At 37.1% G+C, this 27,389-nt stretch overlaps 1 protein-coding gene across 4 annotated transcripts; it reads left to right on the forward strand.

Moving 5' to 3' along the window:
• Nucleotides 1-3,410: 3,410 nt before the first annotated feature.
• Nucleotides 3,411-26,199, forward strand: RB195_016832 (uncharacterized protein; the record flags this gene model as incomplete). 4 transcript variants are annotated; one of them, XM_064183546.1, is made up of 16 exons in its annotated part: nt 3,411-3,468; nt 5,097-5,150; nt 5,322-5,390; nt 17,708-17,815; nt 17,888-17,962; nt 18,932-19,042; nt 19,137-19,211; nt 21,787-21,900; nt 22,038-22,115; nt 22,193-22,246; nt 23,857-23,910; nt 23,984-24,028; nt 24,404-24,478; nt 25,690-25,743; nt 25,814-25,900; nt 26,120-26,199. In XM_064183546.1, 16 exons carry the CDS (start codon nt 3,411-3,413, stop codon nt 26,197-26,199), a joined length of 1,191 nt encoding a protein of 396 aa, XP_064039427.1. The 4 variants fall into 4 exon arrangements, with proteins under 4 accessions (XP_064039427.1, XP_064039428.1, XP_064039429.1 ...); XM_064183549.1 differs by lacking the exons at nt 3,411-3,468; nt 5,097-5,150; nt 5,322-5,390; ... (2 more) ...; nt 18,932-19,042; nt 19,137-19,211 and adding an exon at nt 20,273-21,680; XM_064183547.1 differs by lacking the exons at nt 21,787-21,900; nt 22,038-22,115; nt 22,193-22,246; ... (4 more) ...; nt 25,814-25,900; nt 26,120-26,199 and having other exon boundaries at nt 19,137-19,234.
• Between the last annotated feature and the right edge of the window lie 1,190 nt (nt 26,200-27,389).

A 27,389-nucleotide genomic window follows, 5' to 3' on the forward strand; every position in this document is an offset into this window, starting at 1 on the left:
CACCACTTCTAATGGTACCGCAGTCGGTAGGAGGTTCCGCTATGGCAGTACGATCGATCGGAGGTTGAAATCCGTCCTAGTGCTCACCAAGACTTTCATCCCTTCGGGGTCGATAAATTGGTACCAATCGTGTCTGAGAGGATATAAACACTGACGTGACCCAGGGCTAGCCCCGGTAATTATTTAATAGGCTAGGCACGCGTTTGTAAATCTCAAACGATTCTGAGTTAAAGTGAATGTGGTGACGGATCCGAAGCGAATTGATTAACGTCAGACACTTCACGACTTCGAGCGCCCCGGCGCGCTATTTTCTACAACGAGTTCGATTAGAGCGCGCCAGCCTTGCACACGCGCCGCATATTCCGGGCCGTTTTTTACGGCAATTAGGAAGAAATGGACGGAATCACCCTCCTCTCCATAACCTACGACCCCGTATAGGAATTCTCCACCTGAAGTCCGTACCACCTCATATTCGTGGGGTGATGCCTTTAACTGGGTTAATTTTATTAATTTCTAAGAACAAAACAACTGGAGGCGTAAAAAATAAGTCATAAACAGCACTGTATCTGAGATGGGTGTTGACGTATTCTGTAAAAATGTCAGAATAATAATAAGGCTGACAACCAAAGTACAAAACTGTGAATTCAATTCAATTCCCATTTTCACGGACATTCCCTTAACCATATGTAATTCTCCTTTCCATTTCGTGCATGGTTGTTTACATGTACGAAATAAAATGAGCAGGTACATGTGTTCACTGTGAAAGCACATAAATTATTGTAATGATACCTGGGACGACTTTTCAAAAAAGAATTACCGGCCACATTGCGACATTGATTTTCAGCCCTCTGTAGGTGTTTGAGTTAGAAAATGTGTCCCTCTGATATGCCTTGTTTTTCCTTTACAATCATTTCTTTTTCTTTTTTCTCTTTACTGCTTCGAAAACATACTGAAAAGTGAAATTTTCGATCTTTGACGAAGAATATAGCGAAAAAGAAAAGTGTTATTCTTGGTTAAATTTATTGTTTCCAATTTGATTTCGTTTGGAGAGCTAGCGGTTGATTTTGTGGTTTCCCACCCGTTTTCTTCTTTTTCGTCCGAACATTTTGAACATTCCTTCAAACTTTCATTATTATTTCGTCCTTTCATATCAAAAACACCACTGTTACCACTTAACATTAATGGTAGTCGGAAGAAAAGACATCATTGCACATCAACAAGAGCCTATTTAAGTACCTCATGCCGTGTCGCCGTGTCGCCGTGTCGTTGTGGTCGCTTTTATAAAATATTTCTCCCCTATACCAATCAAATTGATCATGTGATTACCGGTAGATTGCATCTATGTGGACTATGGACATTGGAAAAAGCATTTCAGCATCATTAGTCTACCCCCGTGCTGACCTCAAATAGGTCCTTTGAAGAATAGAGATCCAATGAACATTGTTCTAATAATTTTCTTTTTACGCTATCCAGTTATTGTCGGGTGCAGCGGAGCAGTGAGAGGTGATTCCGGATTGCACGATTGATGTTTCATAGCCGCCCTCGTCCAACCAAACCAAAAAGAAATCTGTTTTGGATAGCGTAATACCAAACATGTCTGGGAGGATAAAAAATACTGACTTGATACATCGCCTGGACCTTGCCAGTCATTCTATAGACAGCACATCAAGTATAAAGGACAAAGTGTCTGGCGTTAATCGATCCACTTGGGATGCGCCATCACGTTCATTTCAATTTAGAATTGTTTGAGGTTTACGAACGTGTAACTGGCCTAACTGTCAAGTGTTTTTATCCTTCCAGACAAGTCCGGTACCAATTTATCAACCCAGAAAAGAATGAACGGCTTTGTGAGCACTAGAGCGGATTCGAACCTCTTATCGACTGCACCACACCCGCTCCTAGGCTGGACATCCACCCAAAAATCGTTTTGTTTCTGAATTGATGTCGATCGAGTTGGGAAATCTTAGAAAGATTGATCAACGCCGTGCATTTTATTCTTTACCAGTTTGAAAGTCCTCCTAATGCCGGACATCAAATTACTTGTGGTACTCGCTTCGCTCGTCTACAATGATTATCATTAACTATAATAGAAGTGGTGAGATTGTATGTAAACTTACAACTATTTCTAAGTACGCTTTCTTCGTTCTTTTTTTCCCAGAAATCCAAACAGTGATAAAATGGAATGATGATTGGATAGTGATTAAAGGCATCACCACACGAACCTGAGGTGGTACGGATTTCAGGTGGAATATTCGTATACGGGATCGTAGATTATGGAGAGAAGGGTGATCCCGTCCAGTTCTTCCTAATTGCCGTAAAAAGGACCCGGAAGATGCGGCGCGTGCACAAGGCTGACGCGCTTCAATCGAACTCGTTGTAGAAAATAGCGCGCCTCAACGCTCGAAGCCGTATCTTCCGGGCTGTTTTTTACGGCATTTAGGAAGAAATGGACGGAATCACATCTCTCTCCATAATCTACGATCCCGTATACGAATACTCCACCTGAAATCCGTACCACAGCAGATTCGTGGGGTGATGCCTTTAATTTGACGCCGCCGGGCCCTATTCACCCACGTGTATCGTTATTCGGCGTCGGCACATCTATCTAAACGTCACTGGATCCGTCTCACGGCTTTCTGGTAATTCCTTAAACCCATGTGACAGAATAAGCTCGTTATTATATAGCATGATTCTTTAACAACGTATGTGTGATCATACTCTAGCTACTTGGAACATATAGTTGATTTTTTAACTATATTACAATTCTAAGTGGGTTAAAATTCAAGAACTACGAATGAAAAGACCTAAATATGAAAGTTTTCTCTATTTTTTCTTTAAGAGAGAGAAAAAAAAGACTCATGAGGGTTTTCACCTATAATGAAAGTCAATTAACACAAAATAAAATGAAAATGTGAATGTGAATGAGCGCTCTCGCACCTCAGTGGTTAGCTTCTCGTATTCGCTTACACTTTTTCTAGAATTCTTACAATTACACTAAGTGTAGTCGATTTTAAAGCTACATGCCAGTTCATATCTTTTTCAATAGTTGTTCTGCTTGCGTTTATCGACCGTTACATCAAAATGATTAGCCAACACTATGGAACATTCGTTGTTCCACTTCTCGTCTCGTATTACGTTTCACACTTAAACACTTGTTTGTTTCTCATAGTTTATCACTTTTATCTCCATAATCCTTGAAATTAAAGTTACACAGCTTTCTTTTTACTAGTATCCTGAGATATTTACGTAAAATTCCTTTTGTCATGGTCCTTGGAAAACATACGTGTTTACTTTACTGCTTCATTGTTTCCTTATTATATTCGTAAATTCTTACTTGTCAGAAATGTTAAAAGAAAAAATCAATAAAAAAGTCATGTAATAACGCTTTCAAATTCAGAACCGAGATACCGATGACGTCGACGAAGAAACTCGGACTACTATCGCTTCTTCTTCTTCTTCTTATAGTGGGTAAGAGAAGTTTTGATTCTGCGAGATTCTCTCGTTAACACCTCAGACCCTGAGGAGGCCTATTATATTATACAATAGGGTATTTCAAATGAGGAATCGAAAAAACAAAAACACGCCATTCATTGTTGAGTATTGATCGGAAGGTAGAGGCTTAGAGTTTTGTCTGTTTAGTTGTAGGGAGATTTGGTCGTTTAAATTGTGGATCGAATCGATCATTTCTCTGGCACTGAAAAGTAGGACTTGCCGAAACGGGGACCAATAAAATCAATTAACAACCTTATGTATATTAGAGTATGGTGTAACGGTTAGAGGTTACGCTTCCTGCACGATCGATCGGAGGTTCGAATCCGCCCTAGTGCTCACCAAGCCTTTCATCCCTCCGGGAAAAAATTGGTACCAGACTTGTCTGGGAGGATAAAAGCACTGACTTGACACATCGGCTAGCCACCGCAAGTCATTGTATGGGCCAGATACACGTTCGTAAACCTCAAACGATTCTGAATTGAAATGAACGTGGGAGCGCATCCCAAGCGGATTCATTAACACCAGAAACTTTATCCTTTATCCTTTATGTATAGTAGGGTCTAAGCGGAATGAAGCTTGGTACAATTGCGTAAGCGGCTTGCGGTGCAGTAGAGCATGGCGGTTAGGAGAGGAGAGACCATTTCTAGCTCCATTCGTCACTGCAGTCCGCTACGGTCTCACCTCAACCCCAACTGCTTGCTCTACCGCGCCGCTTGTGCAACCGCACCGTGATTCAGGTCCCTTTGACCCGACTATACACATCGTCGGGGACCAGCGCATAATCTTATCATGTCGATGTTCATCTGATGTTGAATGTCCCGGATGTTCTAAGTAGAGTCCACTGAAAATCTGCAGTCTATTTATTGCGCTCCCGGGCTTGCATATTGCAAATCAACCCCAAACAGTTGCACTACCGTACGTTTCATTGTTTCATCCTTTCGCAGCGAATATCTACGTCGCTTTACTGCTACGCACACTTTTAGAAAGAAAGTTGTCTTAAAACATTGGTTACTCAGTAGAAATAAGTAGAAAGTTTTCTTCTGAACTATCACATTCTTATATTATCGAGTTTGATAAGCTGTACACGAGGTTGTTAAATAAATTTATTGGCTAACGTTTCGGCTATATCGCCTTCTTCAGAGCCTGAAAAGTGCGATATTCAATCCATAATTCAAACGACCAACCTCTCCACAACTAAACTGATAAACTCCACGCCTACTTTCAATCACAAATTTAGCGACTACACTGAATGCTCACCTTAGATTGAAGACGCCTAGCATGGACCGCTGACTGATCGATCACGAGGGCGAATGGTTCGAATGTCACATTCGGATCGAAAGAACCATTCGAGATATGGCGCAAGTTCCCGCGTTATCGACAGACATTCACTCTTGCGGTTCATTTTAAAGTTTTTGGCTTGGATCCAAAATGCCTCCAGCGATTTTCGAGCCAAAGTTTTAGATTCGTGCGCTAAGATTTGGACCCTAATTTCAAAATCGGCTCCGTCGTGTTTTGTGTTTTTTTTTTGTGTTGGTTCATATAAATTCAACTATGCCGAGGTTCATTGAAAGTCGAACTTTTCAACTATCACATTTTTGTTCCAGAGACAGGCGCATGGAAGGAATATGGCAACGATGAGCACTCACCAATGAGTTCTTGTACGTATGTTGGAAAATTGATTATTTATTTGAAATTTAAGAAAGTGAAAATGCCGTCGAGGAGAGCGAAGAGCAAACTTTTCTGTTTATGTGTAGTGAAAACAAAACAAACAAAACAAAATGGCTAGTGCAACTCATGTCAATGAGTTAATTAAATCATAACATTGTCAGGGTGGCAAGGATGGGACAGTGACGATTGGCATATGAACCACGACGGATTTCTTGGAGGTTTCAGCAAGAGTGAGTAATTTTCCAATCCGAAAATATTTGCATTTAACAGAGTTTGTGGAGTGAGTCGAAAGAAATGTTAGTTTCTTTCTTTTGCACTGCAGAAATAGTGCGATAGGGCTAATGCCTTGTTGTACAAGTGGTTCAGTGGTTAAATATTTATTTATTAGAGCGCAACCATGATTGAGTGATCACTAGAAGCCACAGAAACCAGAATAACCATTGCGAACGGTCGTAGAGAAGCAATCTTCGCGGCCACTCATCTTGATACTGTCTAGAAATAATGAGAAAGACGTCATAATAATGAGAAATAGCAAAATAAATGCATTTTTCGAGGTACTTTTTTTGTCAGAAATATTCTTGTGTAGTCGTAGCATTCGTGAACTTCTTACCTAGATAACCCACCGACTGGGCTGGAGCATCATTTCCATTCGTTTCTTCTCCTTGTATTCTTTATTTTTGAAAATTTCACAAATGTCTAATAGAATTCTTATTACAAAGGCAACCTTCCGAAACGATCGCGTTCCCGAAAACGGTCTTGAACGCAGGAAATTGACGTGATACGGAAACCTCCGCGTAAACATGGAGTTCGGGCTGTAGATTACGGAAACAACCGTAGCTCTGCTCATCCTCTCCTAGTCGTGGAAAAAAAAAACGGCATAGAAGTCGCCGTTTTCCCTACTAAATCAGTTACAGCGCTCTACCGCTCGCTTGTGCACACGTGGCGACCACGAGCGAGCGGTCGAACATCAATGATACCTCCTCGCCAGCCCTTTCAACTAAAACCAATGAATAGGGTGCTGAGGTTGCCAAATCCTGGAGGGTGCGCGTTCGTTGTTTGCGTTTCGCTTCGCTTCCCATCTCTTTGGAAGCAAAGCTGTTCCCACACCATTTTTAGGATGACTGAGGTTAGTTGAGCGAGGTCACGCTTGTTTCCGTAATCTACGATCCGAGCTCTACGTTTTCCCTGGAATTTTCGTGCCAGGTAAGTTACGTGTACGCACCTGCTCGTACAACTCTAACCATAAATCGGATGATGTATTAGTGTGATTCGGAACAAATCAGCTGCTGCTAATTGAAATGAGTATTTTCACTCTAGTTATTCATTGTTTTTCATTTTGTTTTTCTTTCTAACGGTACACATTTTGTTAATTACAGGTGAACTTACAAATTTTTACGTTAGTTCGCTGATGCTTTTGCAGTCGAACTTTGGCAAAAAGCAGGCGCGATTTATAATGTTGAAATTGTAATGAAATGAATTTCCAACATCAAATTACTGCTGCGAAAAACACAAAAAAAATTTTGTCCTAATTCAAAACGTGTGCTTCAGAAGCAGAAGAAGTAGAAGAAGAAGCAGTAGAATTAGTGTGATCATTTAAGGCAGTGTTTCATGAAATATTCTATGTCTGGATCTCTTGCGGACAATATAGAGTTCGGAGTAGCTTATGAGTTTGAGCTTAGCCACGCTCAATTTCTCCCATCGTTCTGAAAAACTGTCTCAGTTCCTACGACGCACGTCAGAAAACCCCCTCTGCCGGTGAGATCCTCCCAAAAATTCCTCATTGGTTTTACTTGGATAGGTGGTCGAGGAGAGTTCATTGAATTTCGACCGCTCGCTCGTGGACGCGGCGCGTGCACAAGAAGGCGGGGAGAGCGTTCTGATGTACTTCGTAGGAACTAAGACCGTCCCCCACTCCGCTGTTGTGCACAATTGGGGAAAATTGGCCGAAACTTTATATTGTCCGTGAGAGATCCACAATCAAAAATTTCATGATACGCTGCCTTTATTGGACAGATATCATGTCCACTGGCACATTTGAAATATAAGGTGTCTTCTTCTTTTCTCTCATCACATCTGGCGAATATAATGAAGTTTTCGAGTGCTTGAATAACGTCGTTGTAATGCAGAGAACCTCAATCTTTCGAAATTTCTCACAGAGTCGATGTTAAAATCTTAAAATTTTTCATAATGCACCTTTACTTTAGATAGTGAGAAATAAAATGGCTTTAATGGATATGTTGTTTTGAAAATGGAGCAAATTGAGTTTTAATGTCGATTGCGATGCACGCGCGTGATTAGACATACTATACATATTTATGCATAATTTTTAGTTTTTAAAAGCAAAACAAAGCATTGCTATTAGATTTAACGATTATATATGCAATAACAACAATAATATGCATTGCCTGAACTCCAGGCCGATGTTAATAATAGACGTGCACTATCGTATTAGATAGGACATTTGATTTGTTTTCAATTGGGTTTAAATTAACAAAATCATCTTTTAAAAAAAACCATGACTCCAACAAGAGTCACTCTAAACCAAAATCTTCATAATCTTCAAGTTATTAAAGTTCTGCGATGTTATGTTATGTTTGTACGTTAATTTTCAAAAAAATGCCGATTAGAGGTTCATTACAGCCGGTTAGAGATCCGTATAGCCACACAGTCGATGGTTCGAAACCGCGCTAGTGTCGACCAAGCCTCTCTTCCTTCCGGGCTCAATAAATTGGTACCAGACTTGTCAGAGAGGATAAAAGCACTGACTTCATTATCGGCTGGCCCGCTCGTCTCATTTTATAGGCCAACACGTTCTAAAACCTCAACGATTACTGATAGTAGTGAAACGCGTCTGCGCATCCAAGATGGGTTTATACGCCAGTAATTTTATCCTTTTCTCTCAGTCTAATCTGTCCGGAAGTCCTGGAACCCATGAAGTTTTATTCACAAACTCTGTGATCTACTCGTTTACTGCAATCAGTAGTCACAACCTGACCTGAACAACAACATACAAGCTGCATATCCATTTCCGTTATTCTTTTTCTCGTTTAGCTCATCCTTCGGGATATTATGATTGCAGTCACATTTGTCATGGAATCTAACAAATCCGAGCATATTTTAGGGAATAGAGAGAAAACAATCAATATGCGGAGTTTTGGACAAGCTTGTGGTCACCTTCATTCATCCGTTGAAGGCAGTTCACGAGATTGACTTAGTGTGGAAATTTGGTTGAAAACGGGGAGTTTGGGATGTAGATCATGAAAATGACCGTGGCTTCAGTCAATGCTGCGTAAGCATCCTGAAAAACGGGGTGAGAAGCGGTGCTTTTTCCTACGAAGTAAGTAGTTGTAGTACAGTAGTACTATTCCACCCTTGCGCACCCGCAGCGTACACGAGCGAGCGATCGAAAACCAATGAATTCATCTCCGCAGATTATTCGAGTGGAACTATGACCGGGACGTTCTAACGTACCCTGTAGGAACAAACTCCGCTCTCATGCCGTTTTTCAGGAAGACTAGGGGGAATTGGGCGAGGCCACGCTCATACTGGTAATCTACTATCCGAACTCTGTTTTCCATCAAGTTTCCACATCAACTTCCTGATTTTTCGCTGACCTTATCTGTTTTTTCTCGCGAGTGTTCGATTGTTTCTCCTTTTTCTTGCATTTCGCTCGTTTCCTTCTAAAGCCCAGCGGTAATAGATATGCCTTCGCATAAAATCCAACAAATTAGGGGCTTTTAGGACATTTTGTATTATTTTATGACAGGATCAGGTTTTTACTTCTCCTGTATGGCTACAAAATGATTAAACGAATGAAAAACGTCTCACCCAGTTCACTGGAGTAATAGCGAGCTTGCTCTGCTCTCACTTTTAAATAGGTACGCACAAAGCGTGGTCTTCCAGTGCTTTAGGGATCTTCGGCTTCTTTGTTCCCGTTTTGGGAACATCCTGGTGGGTTTGCTTTCTTAGTAGTAAGTTCAACTACTGGCTCATTCGTAATGGGAAGTTTTCTTAGGAGATTTCTTCTCGCTGGTGCAAATTTGTTCCTTATTTGAGCCTTCAAATTCTTCAGCACGTGAGTGAATAGTTTTGGAGGTGTTCTTTTGAGAACTGAGCGAGTTCTCATCAGTGACCTTTTCTTTAGATGGACTCTTTGCTTTTATCTTTAGCTCTTTCGCTAAAATAAGACTATGAAGGAATAATTTACTTGCGCTAAATATTGAAAGAGAAATACCTACGTTGTTGTTGTTCCTGATCATTGCAATTCCTTTTCCACCTAAGCTCCATTTGTTTCGATACTTGCAGAGCAATGCGTTGCTGTTATAAAGTATATCATATCGGGGGAGTGTGGCGCAGTCGGTACTAAAGTTTGCCGGTTTGCCAATGACTGCACGATTATGAATTAACTGCCAGTAATTAGTCCCACCCAAGCCTTTTACCCCTCCGGGGTCGCTAAATTGGTACCAGACTTGTTTGGTAAGATAAATTCCGTCATTCCTGCAACCGTGTCCTTCCTGGCGCTACCGTACCAGGCTTTCTTCCGAGGTCAGGAGACTCTCTTCTATTACTGTGACATGTGATAAAATCTTAAAACCTACGGGCAGGTTGCAAGCCTCTAGTCCCATGAGCTTTTGGGAGAGCTTCCGTTCTCCCGGAGTGAACATGTGGAGCTTATTTGTTGGAGGCGACTCCAAACCGCCTCCCTTGCACCTCGCAGTCACTTGATTGCAGGCTTTTTGCCGGACCGACGTGCGGGATACAAATATGTCATGAGTCAGTCCTGGCTCAGCAGAAACAGGGAGTGCATTCCCTGAATCCACCCGCGTCTCTGGGCAAGCACAAGGTCGCTTTTGGTCCGCGATTAGCCGCCTATCCGCCACCTGGGGACGCGCCACGTAGCCTCGCGACTAACCGGCTGTGATCCCTCAAGTGAGGGAGGGCCGTGGTGAACATGTTAATGGATATTTTATCAACTTATCAGTAGACGAATACAAAACCCAAAACTAATCGTGGATCAGAAGACGACAGAGAACGTGTGTTGTGCAGTGGTAAGAGATTCTGCTCAAACTGCGTGATCCATGGTTCGAGAGTACCCCTAGCCAACCAATTCCCTTATAAATCTCTCATTAGATTGGTACCAGACTGGAAGGATACTGACTTTATGTATCAGCTGTTCACCGCAAATCATTGTATACACAGTCTGTGTGGTGCGCTCTGTGAAAACAGAGATGAGTAAATACAGTAGTTCAATGGCAAGTTTTTCCTAGAAATGAAACTCTCGATCGAAATAACAGCGGTGAGTGAGACAGAGATAGACACTCAGTAATTAAACAGCGGTGAGTTGATTGGCCTTTGAGGAGTTTAGGTTGAGTGACTTCACTCACTACCCTAACAATGACACTGAGCTGGTGCATTCACTCGAATACCGATGCATTCGTGAAGCTCAACGGATGTGAATTAACGTTGAACTTGTTGGCGCGCATCCAAAGTGGATTGACAAACAACAGATATTCCATTTCCTGTACTTTATAATGATCAGGTTGCTGCGTTTACAGTACACAGGGAAAATTTTGAACTCTTTGCGCCGTTTCCCGTGTTTTCGTTCTAAAACACTCGAGTCACTTGACGTAACCGGCGTGCTGCCCAACCGTCCGCAACCTCGCCGAGCTGTGCAGCGTTCTCGACCTACAGAAAAGCTAGCACTAAATTCTCCACATCCTGTAATACTTGACCTTTCGCTTGAGCTGTGTATCGATACCGCTTTTCGATGAGTGTCCGCAAGTTTATCTCCGACAATCTCCTCTAGCTCAGCGTGAAAAAAGGAGAGTTGTTGCCAAATAATCGAAGTTTTCTCTCAGCATTTGATCCTATCAGGATACACGCTTTTGCGCTACGCTAGACGGTAGGACCTTCTAGCAATGTTTAGTTGAATTCAACACATAAGTGTACAAGTAATATAGCTAGTATGTGAACAAAAGGTATAGTCTGGTTTTAATGACTTGAAAATTGCTTTATTTGCTTAAAGACATCACTCCAACAATCTGATGTGGTACGGATTTCAGGTGGAGTATTCGTATACGGGATCGTATATTATGGAGAGAAGGGTGATTCCGTCCATTTCTTCCTAATTGCCGTAAAAAACAGCCCGGAAGATACGGCTTCAAACGTTCCGGCGCGCTACAACGAGTTCGATTAGAGCGCGTCAGCCGCACGCACCGCATCTTTTGGGCCGTTTTTTACGGCAATTAGGAAGAAGTGGACGAAATCACCTCCCTTTCCATAATCTACTATCCCGTATAAGAATACTCCACCTGAAATCCGTACCACCTCAGATTTGTGCCTGTGGTGATGCCTTTAAGGGGAATTGAGCGGGCCACTCTCATACATGTCGTATACACCCCGAGCTCCTCATTTGACAACCATACAAAGACGTGAACGTCGTCAGTTCCGTGATACGCTGCCTTTAATCGGGAAATTCTAGTGGAATTCTTCTTCGACATAAACATTCGTAATGCAGTATTGGGCGACTAATGCCCAGCTATTTCGTTATGATTCATCGTAAACCACCCGATAAACTTATGGTGCATCGGAATTTCAACATGTGACACAAAGATGGAGTTCTCCATGTGTAGCGCGTTTAATTTTCATCGCTGCAGGAGAAAAAGGCAAATCTTTTAAGCTTTTTTGAGAGTAAATTCTTTTCAGAGAAACCTTATTTGTCACCTCTTTCGATTCTATTTCCTTCTACCCTTTATCACTTTTATCTCCTTCGCCTATTTAATTACACTACACACTTTTTCCTACCTGTGATCAAATCATGCACATAACTCATCAACGTTGCGTATCTCTGAGGAAATAGGAGAAAAGACGTTTTCACCCGGTTCATTGAGTCTTCTGGCCCCAACGTTCTTCAGTACCAAAGTAGACGAACTGACGTTGAAATGGCAGTAATGTTCCGATTAAGAGCTAGAAGTGCCTTGTTCATTAAAATTATTGGGAAGAAATTCATTCTGCTGTTTCAACTGTACTATCACTTCTAGCAGGGTTAAATTTCAAAATAGTACAAATATCGAGAACGTATATTACTTCAAACTGGCCGAGCAATTTCACTTTTTTAACCTGTGATTCTATCTCATGGCAATGGAAAAACGAGTTTTACAACTTGAACTTTTTCACTAAGTTTATCGCAAACCGCGTGAGATGGACGTATAAAAAACGAAAACGTAAAGAAGAACGTGTGTGTCTTTTGAAAACATTTATTGTATTTCATGTCAACACATCCTTAATTTTTTAACACTTTCTTCTCTACACTCGCTACTCGTGATTTTTTGTGTTTCATTAGAATACCAGGTGTAGTCTTTCAAATAGAATTTGGTAATTTCCTCAGAGATTTATTCATTTAGTCATTGCTTATTTGCTCTTATTTTACTAGTCTGCGAAGAAATAAACGTTGCTCAATAAAATATATCACAAAAGCTCGTAATAAGCTGCATCGTTGGAGAGAAGAATACACGCAGAAGTATGCATGCACGCTCTCCTATGGATCTGTTTGGAGAATTGAGCGTGATCCTTGTGAAACTAACCTACTTGTGCTGAAATGGTAGTATTGGGGATTTTGTGATACTCTGGCTCTAGATGTACTGCCGGTCAGTGCGACAAGCACATCCTCGGCTTTTTTTATTTTTAAGGATTTTTCGTACGATTTTCAGACTTGTAAGTACTCTTTTCAATTTTTCAAAAGTTCAATGAATTCTTAGGAGGATACTATACGATTGAAGTTTTCTACTTTTTGGTCTCATCGTTTTCGCTTGAACTGCTTCACTTTCTAGTATTCAAGCTATAAGCTAGTGTTTAATTTTAAAAAAAGAAAAAAAAGAACTAAACAAGCCGAGAACTTAACACTCCCTCATTCTCCACTCATTTTCCTAGGATTTGATGACTACGAATTCTTGTTACCCCTTATTTTATTTTAACCTTTATTTATTTCTTTATTTTATTCTTTATTTTAACCCCTTATTTTTTTTTCACTTTCCTGCTGACTAATTGCTACTTACTTTCAAATACGTTTTTTTTTCACGGAAATGGGCTAAAGTAAAAAAAAAAGCAAAAAAAAAGTTTTGTGTCCTTGCCACGCGGCTCACTATAGTTCAGAATCGCATGCTCGCAGAAATGTGATTTAAAAAGAAAAGGCTAAGGAGTATGGCCGTGGAAACAAAATATACGAAGAAGGTGAAAGATCAATACTGATCTTGGCCACAACTAAATCAAATCAATAAAAAATAGTTATATGTTCAACAAATAAGTTAAACAATAACAACAAAAAACATTTTGACAAATCTTTTGTTTTGTTTTGAAATGATTGTTTGTCATTATTCTCTGGTCTAGTATCAATTCGTTCTCAAAGGCATCAACCCACGAATCTGAGGTGGTGCAGATTTCAAGTGGAGTATTCTTATAAGGGATCGTAGATTATGGAGAGGAAGGTGATTCAGCCTATTTCTTCCTAATTGCCGTAAAAAAAAAGCGGTCCAGAAGATGCGGCGCCGCGCAAGGCAGGCGCGCTCCAGTCGAACTCCTTGTAGAAAATAGTGCGCCAGAACGCCCGAAGCCGTATCTTCCGGGCCGTTTTTTACGGCAATTAGGAAGAAATGGACGGAATCACTTCCCTCCCCATAATTTACTATGCCGTACACGAATACACCTGAAATCTCAGATTCGTGGAATGATGCCTTCAATCGTTACGTCATTCACTTCTTCGCGATACCGGTTCAGTTGTTGTCACATAGAACAAGTGGAAGTCATATTTTATTCTTACGGTGTTTGTGTTTTCAAAAAGATTTTCCATCTTCAGTTGTTTTGTACAGACCTATAGATAGACAAATATCACGGCAAATATCTTCTCTTCTCCATATTTCGACATTGTCCATCAAACATTATTATTTTGTTTTAATAAAGAGAATATTTAAATAAGAACAGCACAGTCATGATAAATGATTTTAATGATAGAGTCCTAATATGAAGAATGTTTTGATAACAATCCACGGCTGTGCATATAAAGTGGGCTGGGCAGAAAAGGCTCTCTTCGTTCTTTCTTAAATATTTGCGCCTTTTCAAGCAATAAAATCGCTCATTTGTAATTTCGCAAAAGTTCAAATATTAGGAATATGCGTTATGATCGATTTAAAGGGCATGAACAAAGCTGTGCATATAAAATTATAAAAATCGTGACATTTTTTTGAAAAAAAAAGTTTTCATAAGCGGGAATTGCACAGCTATGTATGTACTAGCTTCCTATATAACCATACCACACAGTAACCGACATTGAGATCAGTAAATCAATAATTTCTAATCAATTTCAATAATCAGTTTCTTTTGTATCAATAATTTTCCGAGGAATACAAAAGTGTTGTTTTTTTTTTCGAAAGAATTAGTCTCACATTCAGCTTTTTGTGTTTATCAACTGGTTTTGTGTTGTCTACATTTCCAATCTCTTCCATCTTCCGAAAAATTCCGCTACAAAATTTTTCTTAATGATTGGTAATTTATTATTAACTCTATGATTCATTATTAATTGGCTTTGTGTTCCCCACGTTTGATGTATCTTCCAGAAATTTCCGCTATGAAAAAAAGTGTTTTTACAATTCATAATTCATTATTTTCTTCGTGATTCCTTATTAACTGGTTTTACGCTGCTAACACTGGTTGAGATAAGGTTGATGTATCTTTCAGAAACTTCTACTATGAGAAAAAATTGTTTTCATAATTTTGTAGTTCATTTTTTTAACTTCATAGTTCATTATTAACGGGTTTTATGTCGGCAACGGTTGACGTATCTTCCAGAAAGTTCTACTATTAAATAAAGTGTTTTCATGAGTGCAATTGCACACCTCTCTATGCCACCATACCGTACACTAACCTATATTGAGAAATTGACTATGCTATATGTGCATAGGTGTTTGAACGCGTACACCTACCTTCACGTTTCTGTTTTTGTTTCAGGACGGATCCACGATTATTCAAATTCGCATTTTTTTTACATTATTTTTTTGCCGCTGTTTGTTGTTTATTGTTTATTCCTATTGTTATATCCTCTCAAATATTTGAATGGAAATTCCTCTTCTCCTCCTTTTTGTGAGCGACACATTTTCTTTTCAGAGATGATTACTTTAATTTTAATTGCTACCATCTTCAGCGGCGTAAATTCAGGTGGTGTATTTCGTTATCGAATTTAATTTGTTCGGTTGTCTAACATTTATCTACCGTAGCCTCTCCAAGTACAATGCAGAAAATCCACATCGAAATCCATGAGAATGATTTGAACGAAATTTTGAGAGCTGATCTGATCAATAATAGGATTTTTCTCCATTTTTATGTTTCTTGCATAAACATTAACTCGAGAGTAGTTTTAAAGTTCAATTCGAAAATAAAGAAGAAAATGAAAGAAAAAAAAAAGAAAAAGGAAAAACATTACAACGCCATTAATTCCACACGTTTCACTTTTCCTTTCCCTTTCCACCCCAAATTCCCTAACACAAGAAATCCCCACCACCAAAAAAAATTAAAAAAAGAAAAAAAATTAGAAAATGTTTGCATTAATTGCTGTCCGTTAATAATTCGTCCGCGAACACCTCCATAACGAAGCGATCTTCTTCATCATTATCAATTGTTTTAGCAATGGAAATTTTTTTCTTGCCCTACAAACGGCTAGGTCCCGCGGCGAAGTGCTGTAGCACCGTGTTTGGGTCAGTAAAATAATCAAATAATATTGGACGGCACGATTAGGAAAGGAAAGTAATCTCTTGCTTTTTTCAATCGTTTTTATCCCCCCGAAGGCCGATGTATCGGATACGGGGTTTGGTGTGACCTACTCGATACTTGGTTTGCCATATTGACGTACACATGGACTTCCTTATCCGGTTTATTCCCTGTTATCTTTGCTTGGTTGTCGAATATTTCATCTTTTTTTTTGGGGCAGAGACATTATCAGTATAATAATCCACAAAATATAATTGACAGTTCTTACCTGTGGTTCTTTGTGATATTTATTTAAATTGCTTAAGCGGATAACGTTTGAGAATTCTTGCAAAGTTAGCTTTATTCAAGTATTAGTAAGTAATACTGATTCTGCTTATTCCTTATAATTTTATTCTTCCTAAATGTTTATTGTTTTATTCTGCTATTTTTTTCGGGTGTTTATTCTACCACTCTATTATTTTTTTCCGGAGGACTCTCAGAAATCGTTTTCGAAATAGTCTGCGGTAAAATACGGTCATCTTCATTCTCGTTTTTTTTTTTTGCATCAACCCAAATTCCCAAAGAATATAGAAGCGCTGCGGATTTCCGGAAATTAGACTTTTTGTTGTCTTTCTATCCGATCGATTTTTCGGTACGTTTAATGTGGAATTAGTCCTGCACTTACTATTTGTGAATCTATAAACTGGTTTTATGTTCCCAACGATCGATGTATTCGATTTTCGGAAGGTCATGACGTCATGATGATTCATCCTCGGCCAGCGGCGATAAAAAAATTATTTTTGCTATTCATAATGAGAAACTGTCGTGTGAATCTATTCCAAATATTTGACCGGGAAATTTTGCTGCAACTGATTGTACAGCTATGGATATTTGAAGTAGAATACGTATTAATTTTGCTGTTCCCAGAAAAGGTTCCTCAAATATATGGCTGGAAACCATATTTTGTCCATTGTATGCTATAAACGAGTAAAACATAGCAAATTATTGAGTAATATTGTTTCATAGTGTTGTTTAATAGTGTTTAATAGTAATATTGTTCAATAGTCGTCAAAAATCAAAAATTACATATCATAATCGTAATCGAAACTATATAATTCCATAATAATTTAAAATAATTGTTATCAACTGGAATTTCATTAGTTTCGAGTATGATATGATATCCGTGACCTTTGTAAGAGCTTCTTAGAAAGATAGAAAATATTTTTTCATCTGTATCATTACAAAAGTTTTTTGATCTTCTGAACCATTCCGAAATTGAGAGATTATACGGTTGTACCTTCACTGTTCCTTGTTATCTTTTTTCATTAAAATTTTGACTAAAATTTTAGTATATAGAAATTTCTTGCTATTTTCTTCTACTTCAAAATTTTCCCACTTGTTTTATCCAACACTCAGAGTGCATAATTAATTGATTAATTAGCTAATGCAGATTCTAATAATATTAAAATCAAATCAATAATATTAAAGAAGCACAATTTATTTATTCATTTATTTACTTATTTATGCTAATTTTACCCGTATAATATTAAAGTAACAATTAATAGTATTCTGCCCTAACTCCTAATATGCGTTATCGCCACCGCTATCAACTTTCACTTAGCAGATCATTTACCGGCTCCGTTTTTTTTTTTTGAAAACATTTTATTGCACGTGCGAAACACGTGTAGCAGATGGTGATAAGGAATTAATTTAGAACAGTCGAAGTATACATAGAAGAATTATCCGAGAAGACAAGGAAAAAAGTACAAAAAGGCGAGAAAAAATGACAAACACTGCTCGGATATCTATTTAGAATGCCCTGCTCCAAACATTCCAAAAGGAATCATCGTTGACAATCGTGGACCGTATGAGAATGGTGCGACTATTAGTGGTAGATGTGCTGGAGGCGGTTATATCTTAGGTATCTTATCTACCTTAGTTTGTTCCGGCGATTTTTTACCGTACGCTTGTACTACAATCACATTCTTTTTAGGACCTGATACAATGGTATGTGTTTTTGGGAATTGGGCCCCTTCATTCATGGGTGAATGTAGCAATGGACCTCAATGTAAGACGAATTTACTGTTTTTTTTTTCAAAATAGAAACAGCGATGATGCTGCAACCATATAATGGAGTTAATGCCGCGAAATTAGGACTACTTTTTTGGTTTATAAGCTTGTATTATTTAAAATTAATTAAAATTAAAAACTAAAATTTAAAATTAAAAACTTTACTATTGTAAAAAAATGTAGAATTGAGAGTTATGGACGTGACCTTAAAGCATCACCTTGAAGCGACCTTAAGCACCTTAAAAAACACGACCAGAAGGAGATGGGCGCTCTTACAATTGTGGGATATTTTTGAAATATTCATGCATTATTCATTTCATAAAATTCTCACTCGTTTGTTTTTGGCCTGAGTTTTCATTAATTCCATCGCAATTATATTTTTAAACTAAAACGAGAAACTACTTAGTTTTTTTTTTCTGAAAAAAAATAAATTGAAATTCTCTAACTTTGAACATCAACGTCCAAAAAAACCGGCAATCTTCTTGACGAATTCAAAAATTATCTGAAGCGAAAACATAGTGATTACTTCCAGCTGCGATTGTTTGTTTAGGTATTCCTGGGCATATTTAAAAAAAAAATGTTGCCATGCATGTTTACAAGGAACAACTTTTCTCCCGGCTCTTGAATGCTGACGCTACAAACGGATTAACACTGTCTGCATATTTGATTATTTATTCACTTATTTTAATCCACATACACAAAATAAGTTGGAAGTTATCACTATGTTTTCTTTTCAGAGAATTTTTGAATTCGCCAGGAAGATTGCGAGTTTTTCTGGACGTTGATGTTCAAAGTTAGAGAATTTCAATTCAATTTTTTTCAATGATGCGCAAAAGAGAAAAAAAAAGAGAAAAAAAAAGAAACACACTTTGTCTAGGTCAGAACATTGTAAAAACAATTAAATTATGAAAACCTCTTAAAATAGGTGTAGTTATGTGAAAGCTTTGCCCCAAAATATCAATTTTAGACTCGTGTCCAACACCTCGTCCTCCTCGTGGAGGACGTCTAAGCAGTCAAGGTCCATTTGGAAGCGGTGACTCGGTGACTGGTATTTGTGATGATGGTGGATATATAATTGGTTAGTCAGAATACAAAAAAAAAACCCTTTAGAACAGCGGTTAACATAAAATCACACGAATATATCGATTGATAGAACGAAAAACTAATTTCAGGTGTATCGTCACTCATATGTGTTATGGGTCATTGGGCGCCTTCGTTCTTTGGAGATTGTACGAATAGCCAACGATGTGAGCACCGTACCTACTGCTAACCATTAAAAAAAATGGCTGTGAGAGCAATTTACATGGAAACGTGGCGCTTAGAATGAAACTACTTTAATTTTTTCATGGAAAATTCTTTTCTTAAATTTCTCTTTTCTCTTTTTCTCTCTCTCTTCTCCTTCTTGAAGACAATAATGGTTATCAGTTGTAAAACGTAGGAAAAGAATGGTGATTTTAAAGGGATACTCACATCCAGAAACGTTGGGAGAGAAAGAAAATGAGCGAATGTTTTTACACAGCTCTGCGGAGAAGGGAAAATTAATGTTAGCATTCTAATAATTGTTAAGTTAATTGTAATTAATTGTATTGTTAAAGACAGCATACCACGAATCAGAGGTGGTGAGGATTTCAGACGTAGTATTTATTTATTTATTTATTTATTTATTTATTTATTTATTGAAAACACCTGCAAGTGTGCCATAAAACAAAAAAAAAACAAGATGGAACAGAGCTCACTAGAATTTCGCCTGAATTTTACACAACAAGACTGGCCCTTCAAAGCATGAGGGGTGATGGGTTGGCCGTATCCGTACACGGGGTCGTAGATTAAGGAGACAGGGGTGGTTCCGCTCATCTCTCCATGCATCACTGCAAACAGCCGCCTCCAGAATGCTGTTTTGTACGACGCCATCTGTTGCAACGCTCCACCCCTTGCGCCACCTCCGGTCTGCGATTCGTCGGAAATCACTTCAGATTGCCCCGATAGGCAGTAAGGGACCCTACGCGTGCAAGGGTGGTGCGCTGCAATAGAAGGCTTCGTACAAAACAGCATTCAGGGGCCGGGTGCTCGCAGTGATTCATGGAGAGATGAGCGGAACCATCCAGGTCTCCATAATCTACGACCCCGTATACGGATACCTGAAATCCGTACCACCCCAGATTCGTGGTATGCTGCCTTTAATTGTAAAGCGATTATTACACTTGGGGATGATCATGGCACGAGGAATTAAAAGTTAGATGAGTTGGTCTCTTGGGAAGTGCTGAGAACTCAGCGTGAAAGATTTGGGCTCGTATTAACCACTCTGAGGATGTCTGTATCTTTATTATTATTATTATTATTATTATTATTATTATTATTATTATTATTATTATTATTATTATTATTATTATTATTATTATTATTATTATTATTATTATTATTATTATTATTATTATTATTATTATTATTATTATTATTATTATTATTATTATTATTATTATTATTATTATTATTATTATTATTATTATTATTATTATTATTATTATTATTATTATTATTATTATTATTATTATTATTATTATTATTATTATTATTATTATTATTATTATTATTATTATTATTATTATTATTATTATTATTATTATTATTATTATTATTATTATTATTATTATTATTATTATTATTATTATTATTATTATTATTATTATTATTATTATTATTATTATTATTATTATTATTATTATTATTATTATTATTATTATTATTATTATTATTATTATTATTATTATTATTATTATTATTATTATTATTATTATTATTATTATTATTATTATTATTATTATTATTATTATTATTATTATTATTATTATTATTATTATTATTATTATTATTATTATTATTATTATTATTATTATTATTATTATTATTATTATTATTATTATTATTATTATTATTATTATTATTATTATTATTATTATTATTATTATTATTATTATTATTATTATTATTATTATTATTATTATTATTATTATTATTATTATTATTATTATTATTATTATTATTATTATTATTATTATTATTATTATTATTATTATTATTATTATTATTATTATTATTATTATTATTATTATTATTATTATTATTATTATTATTATTATTATTATTATTATTATTATTATTATTATTATTATTATTATTATTATTATTATTATTATTATTATTATTATTATTATTATTATTATTATTATTATTATTATTATTATTATTATTATTATTATTATTATTATTATTATTATTATTATTATTATTATTATTATTATTATTATTATTATTATTATTATTATTATTATTATTATTATTATTATTATTATTATTATTATTATTATTATTATTATTATTATTATTATTATTATTATTATTATTATTATTATTATTATTATTATTATTATTATTATTATTATTATTATTATTATTATTATTATTATTATTATTATTATTATTATTATTATTATTATTATTATTATTATTATTATTATTATTATTATTATTATTATTATTATTATTATTATTATTATTATTATTATTATTATTATTATTATTATTATTATTATTATTATTATTATTATTATTATTATTATTATTATTATTATTATTATTATTATTATTATTATCATTATCATTATCATTATCATTATCATTATCATTATCATTATCATTATCATTATCATTATTTATTGGTACTATTATTATTAATTGTTTCTATTTTCTAAAAACTTAATTTATGAAAGCCTCTTTTTTGACGAAAAAACCGCCTTTTACCAGGAATAACTTATCATTTTTCAGACTCTTGCAGAGTACCATCGCCGAGACCTGGCATGACGTTAAGTCGCACAGGAAATGTGAAAAGTGATGAATCTGTGACAGCAACATGTACGGAAAATATGAAGGTTCTCGTCGGTAAGTCTGTACAAATGCTGTTAGATTTCAATTTTCTTGAATAAACTATATAAATAAATTTATGAATAACAATAATACTTATGCTAATAAATTCCTTGAAGAAGATTTTCCCGTCATAAAAAATGACCTTATCGCAGGAAGCGCATCGATGACATGTGTTCTCGGAAATTGGGCACCGAATCAGTTCGGGGATTGTGTGGACGTCAATGAACTCGGTAAAATCGGGAAATTGGATTTATAATCAAATTTATGGAATTCACTGCAACGATCAATCAGATCCTAATTTTTGCAGGCACCGTGGTTTATCACGATGGTGGCGAGCATGTCATCGTGAAGTTCCGAAATGGTCAGCCTTTTTTATTGTTGTGCAGAATACTGCACAATTATTTTTCTTTAATTTTTCTATTGTTTTCAAATTTCAAAGTCAGGAGAGTTTTGTTTTGACGATAATGCTCCGACTTCAATCAACAGAGGCGTAGTCGCTCTAGGTTGACATTATCAGCGGCTCATTAATAAATTTGTAAATATATATAATTTAAAGCAGTGCATTAATACATGAGAATATGTGATATAGCTTAATAGAATATTACATTAAATTAATTAGTTGCATGCATTAAATATCAAAAATTATGAATGAATAAATAACAAAAACAAAAGTATTAATAAATAAATAAACAACAAAAAATGAATAAATAAATGAGTAGCAAAAAAAACTGGATTTGTTTTACTGCATATCGGTTTTTTTCTCGCCACATGCTTGCAATAGCTTTTTTCACTAAACAATGACTATAACAAATGTTTATAAAAATAAATAATTCTAAAAGTACTCGAACCATGAATAAATGAAGATAAGAAGGGAAATAACATCAACAAAGATACGGAAGATACGGCTTCGAGCGTTCCGGCGCACTATTTTCTACAAGGTGTTCGATTGGAGCGGGCCAGCCCTGTGCAGTGCGGCATCTTCCAGGCCGTTTTCTACGGGAATTAGGAAGGAATGGAAGGAATCACACCCCTCTCCATAATCTACTATCCCATATACGAATACTCTACCTGAAATCCGTACCACCTCGGATTCGTGGCGTGATGCCTTTAACTCTCAACATCTTACTTTGACGAATTGGTCAAGTGAGAGTCAGTGATTCCTTCATAGTCCTCAGTCTCAATCCGTTGGCTTCTTCTTTCGCAAGGACAACGAGGAATCGTGTTAACTTTTTCCTTAACTTTTAAATTATTCTGAATTTTACTCTTTTGTTTTTTTTTCTTTCTTTTTTAAAGGGATTTTGCGAAGAGTTACGAACAGCAGTTTTTCTGTATATGGATGTTTAATATCCCAAAATATACCATAAATTCAAAAAATGATGTAGGGTATGCAGTTTGAAAGCGTTGTGAAATTTCTGCAGTCAGGCTTAAAGGCATCAGTCCAAAATCTGAGGTGGTAAGGATTTTAGGTGGAGTATTCTTAAACGGGATAGTAGATTGTGGAGAAGGGGGTGATTCTGTCCATTTCTTCCTAATTGCCGTAAAAAACGGCCCGGAAGATGCGGCGCCGCACAAGGCTGGCGCTCTCCAGACGAACTCCCTGTAGAAAATAGTGCGCCAGCCTTGTGCGGCGCCGCATCTTCCGGGCCGTTTTTTACGGCAATTAGGAAGAAATGGACGGAACCAACCCCCCCCCCCCCCCCCCCCCTCTTCATAATCTACGATCCCGTCTACGAATACTCCACCTGAAATCCGTACCACCTCAGATTCGTGGAGTAATGCCTTTAAGTGATTGAATGAAGTAGGCATTGAATGTTCTTTAAGATAAGGCCCAGGTTAGGTTTAGGTGAACACAACGTTGGATAAGTAGTAGCGTAAGGGAAGCTGATTCCTAAGTATCCTAAGAGTACTAATTTTTCTTCTTAGCTGTAAATTTGTTGGAGTTATTTCCACTCCTTTCGTACTCTTTTTCAGCTACCGACATAACGGATGATGGCAGAGGAACTGTCGAAATTCGATACAGCAGTGGTAACTAAACAATAATATTATATATTACACCTAGCAATTATCATCATATCTTCTTATTATCGATTTTCTCCAGGTGGCTATGGAGTCGAGAAGGTTAAAGGATATTCTGGAACACCAGGTAATCAGATAATGTTTTTTTTTTTCGAGGGCTACGTGGTGCAATTTCATTTATACTTACAAGAAATCACCGCAAAATTTAAGCTTTATGGCGCTAAACCTAAAATAGGTCGAAATATTGTATGCTTACGAGTAACGAAGTACGCAGACGTTAAATAAATACGCTGTAAAATTGCACTTTTAGGTGCTTAGGTGTTTTAACCTCTCGGAAAAACCTCGGATCTTCAGGGTTCTAAAGTTTTCAGGGGTCCAACCCAAAGTTTTCACAGTAAAATTTCCCTCGCCACTTAAAGTTGGATGTTCATAGGAATGCTATAGTCGGAAAGTCCTAATATTTCTTACTTTTCCACCCCCATGAGAAGTGTTTTGATTTCAGAGAGTGAAGGTTACAGCTGGAGCATTCGGAATGGTATGATATACAGGGACAATGTACAGATTCCTATTAGTAGTTGTAAGTTCCTTTCTATCTTTTTCTGACAAATTTATCTATTAGGTTAGCTATTCTTTACCAGTTTCTAAAATTTACCTTTTCCTTATGTGGTGTAGCGAAGTTCGTAAAAGGTTCGGCTGCGACTGAACGACCTGTGGTTGATGGTTCGAATCAGTCGCGGTGCCAACCAAGCTTCTCATCCTTTCGGAATTGTATGAATTGATAGTAGATTACCCTAAGACGATAAAAACAATCACTTTACAGAATGCCTAGCACCCATGAATCATTGTGAAGCTGCGCGCGCATTCCTAAACCTCAAACGATTCTGAATTGAAGTGAGCGCGTAGGTGGATCCCAAGCGGATTGATTAACAACTTATCCCTTATCCTTCATCTGTTCGTTGATGTTTAAACAGAGACTAGATGCTCCTTCCTCGAAACGTCTTAAATCCAAGCGAAAAAACTGAGGCTGCAGCAAAATAGTGAAGATGGCATGCATTTGATTACGGAGTTGGCGAAAACACGATAGGTCGGCGTAGATGACGTACCCGATTGTCTTGTTCCATCTTTTCTGCGTTGCGTCACTGGTGGTTGGACGAAGAAACTATGTGATGTGGTGGATTGCCATGTAGAAAGAAGAAGTCAACCGGAGCGCACCGATTCGGATAGCTCGTAACGTTTATTCGCTGTCGTTGACATCTGTACGAGATGGAATTAGGTGACAGTAGGTACCGTAAGGAGTTAGAACTAACTTGCACCCACTCCGGAACAGGTATTCTGAGAAAAAAAAAACGGTGTCCACTGACTTAGACTCGAACAGATTGAAATGGTCCCAGTAAATGCAGGACATGATCACAAAGGTGTTAGCGCCTTTAACGCCTCTCGAGATCCTCACTTCCGTAATCGTAAGCGTATCAGCTCAGCGTAACAGAATTTCGTAGAACAGCCTTAGCATGACCTATAGCTAATGATTGTCGCAAATTTTCTTGACTCATACCTCTGCATAAATAAATTAATTAAATAATAATTAATAAGTAATAAATTTTGTTTATTTTCAAAAATGTGCTCTCGAAGGGATAAAAAGTGATCGAATCTTACTAGGAAGAAACAAATAAACTTTGAAATTGAAGCAGTTCACTAATTCCGCTTAATATTATTCAATGATTACCTGGAATGAATCATATTTCGTTTCAAATCTCTGTGTTCAAATAAGTTTTATTGTTTGTTTTTCAGATAGCTTCGGCACAATTAAACTGACCGGCTATAAAGCTCTACAGAAAGATCATGGTAGGTTATTTTGGACTGTCTTCCAGAGATGGAAATCATGAAAATTTTGATTATTTCACCCCGATTTCAGGATTCCCAACACTATCCAACACTGTTGGAATCGTCGTGTTGAACGGCGTAGTTTACGTTAACGGAGTTCCGGTAGCTCAAAGAACAAGTGAATGAAAAAAAAAATGAATCTTACCGTAGAGTAGAAAAATATTCACATAACTATTTATCAAAAACGTGATTATGACCATTACTCTTCCTGTAAAACCTCATTTCCTACATTTTGTGCTTGATTGCTTAGTTATTTTGTCAATGTTTTTGTTTATCATTGATTTATTTATAACTATTTTTATTCGGTTGACCTCTGTTGACTTCACTTCTATTTTAGATAGAAGCGGTGTAGATGGCATCTTCGTCGGCGATGGTCAGTTCATATCAGTTAGTTCTGGATTCACCGTTCTAAAGTAGCTTTGATTCATTTGGAATTAACGTTTTCTTCCCAAGAAAAATAAAGTGTATCCTGAGGTATCGTAGTGTGGAGAACACTTCAAAATAACCGCCTATATCATCTTATGTTTTGTCTCAATTTGAGTATAGAAGGTACAAAATATATTAGATTATTCGGATTGTATTTTGTTGTTTGTTGGTCGCGGGAGATAAATGTACTATGAAGGTGAGGATTCAAAATATCAAAATGTCCGGGTGTCCGTAAAGTGTCGGCGTTAAAGGCAGCATGCCACGAATCTGAGTTGGTACGTATTTCAGGTGGAGTATCTGTATACGGGGCCGTGGATTATGGAGACCGGGCTGGTTCCGCTCATCTCCCCCTGAATCACTGTAAGCAGCCGGCCCCTGAATGCTGTTTTGTACGATGCGTTCTATTGCAACGCGCCACCCTTACACGCGTAGCGTCCCTTACAGCCTATCGGAGCGGTCCGAATTGATCTTCGACGAATCGCAGGGCGGAGGCGGCGCAAAGGGTGGAGCATTGCAATAGACGGCGTCGTACAAAACAGAATTTTGGAGGCGGCTGGTTGCAGTGATGCAGGAAGAGATGAGCGGGACTACTGCGTCTCCATAATCTACGACCCCGTATACGGATACTCCACCTGAAATCCGTACCATCTCAGATTCGTGGGGTGATGCCTTTAAGTCATGGTACACATTTGATCGGTCACAGATAAGCAACAAAACAAGATAGAAATGTGAAATCTTCACCAAATGAATGGAAACCACTCTACGTTCTCAAAATATGATGCGCGAGCGTGTTCGCACACAGGTGACGACGCTACTCAACGAATTGTTCAGCAGCGGATCAGCCTTCGCTGGAGCCAGACGAGATGTGGACGCGACTGAGGAGGCTCCAGTGTATTTTGTGGCTTGTTCAGTTCGAATCCGTGAACAAAGTGCATGGTGAATACCGTTGCGAGTACAACGAACGCAAACACTGTTCAAATGTTCATGAACACAACATTCCCCCAGTAGAAAGTCAGAGGTTCTGTCAAGCCATCGCATTTACGATATGACTCCCAAAGTCTTTTACTTGTTGAGTTATGTGCAAAAAGATGTGTACAATAAAAGTATCAATAGCCATTTAAAATTTAAAAGACATTAACCATTTAAAACAGAAGATCACTAACGTTATTCATTCTCTTACA

The sequence above is a fragment of the Necator americanus genome, chromosome II (genome assembly GCF_031761385.1).
Source record: "Necator americanus strain Aroian chromosome II, whole genome shotgun sequence".
NCBI classification, from domain to species: Eukaryota; Metazoa; Nematoda; class Chromadorea; order Rhabditida; family Ancylostomatidae; genus Necator; species Necator americanus.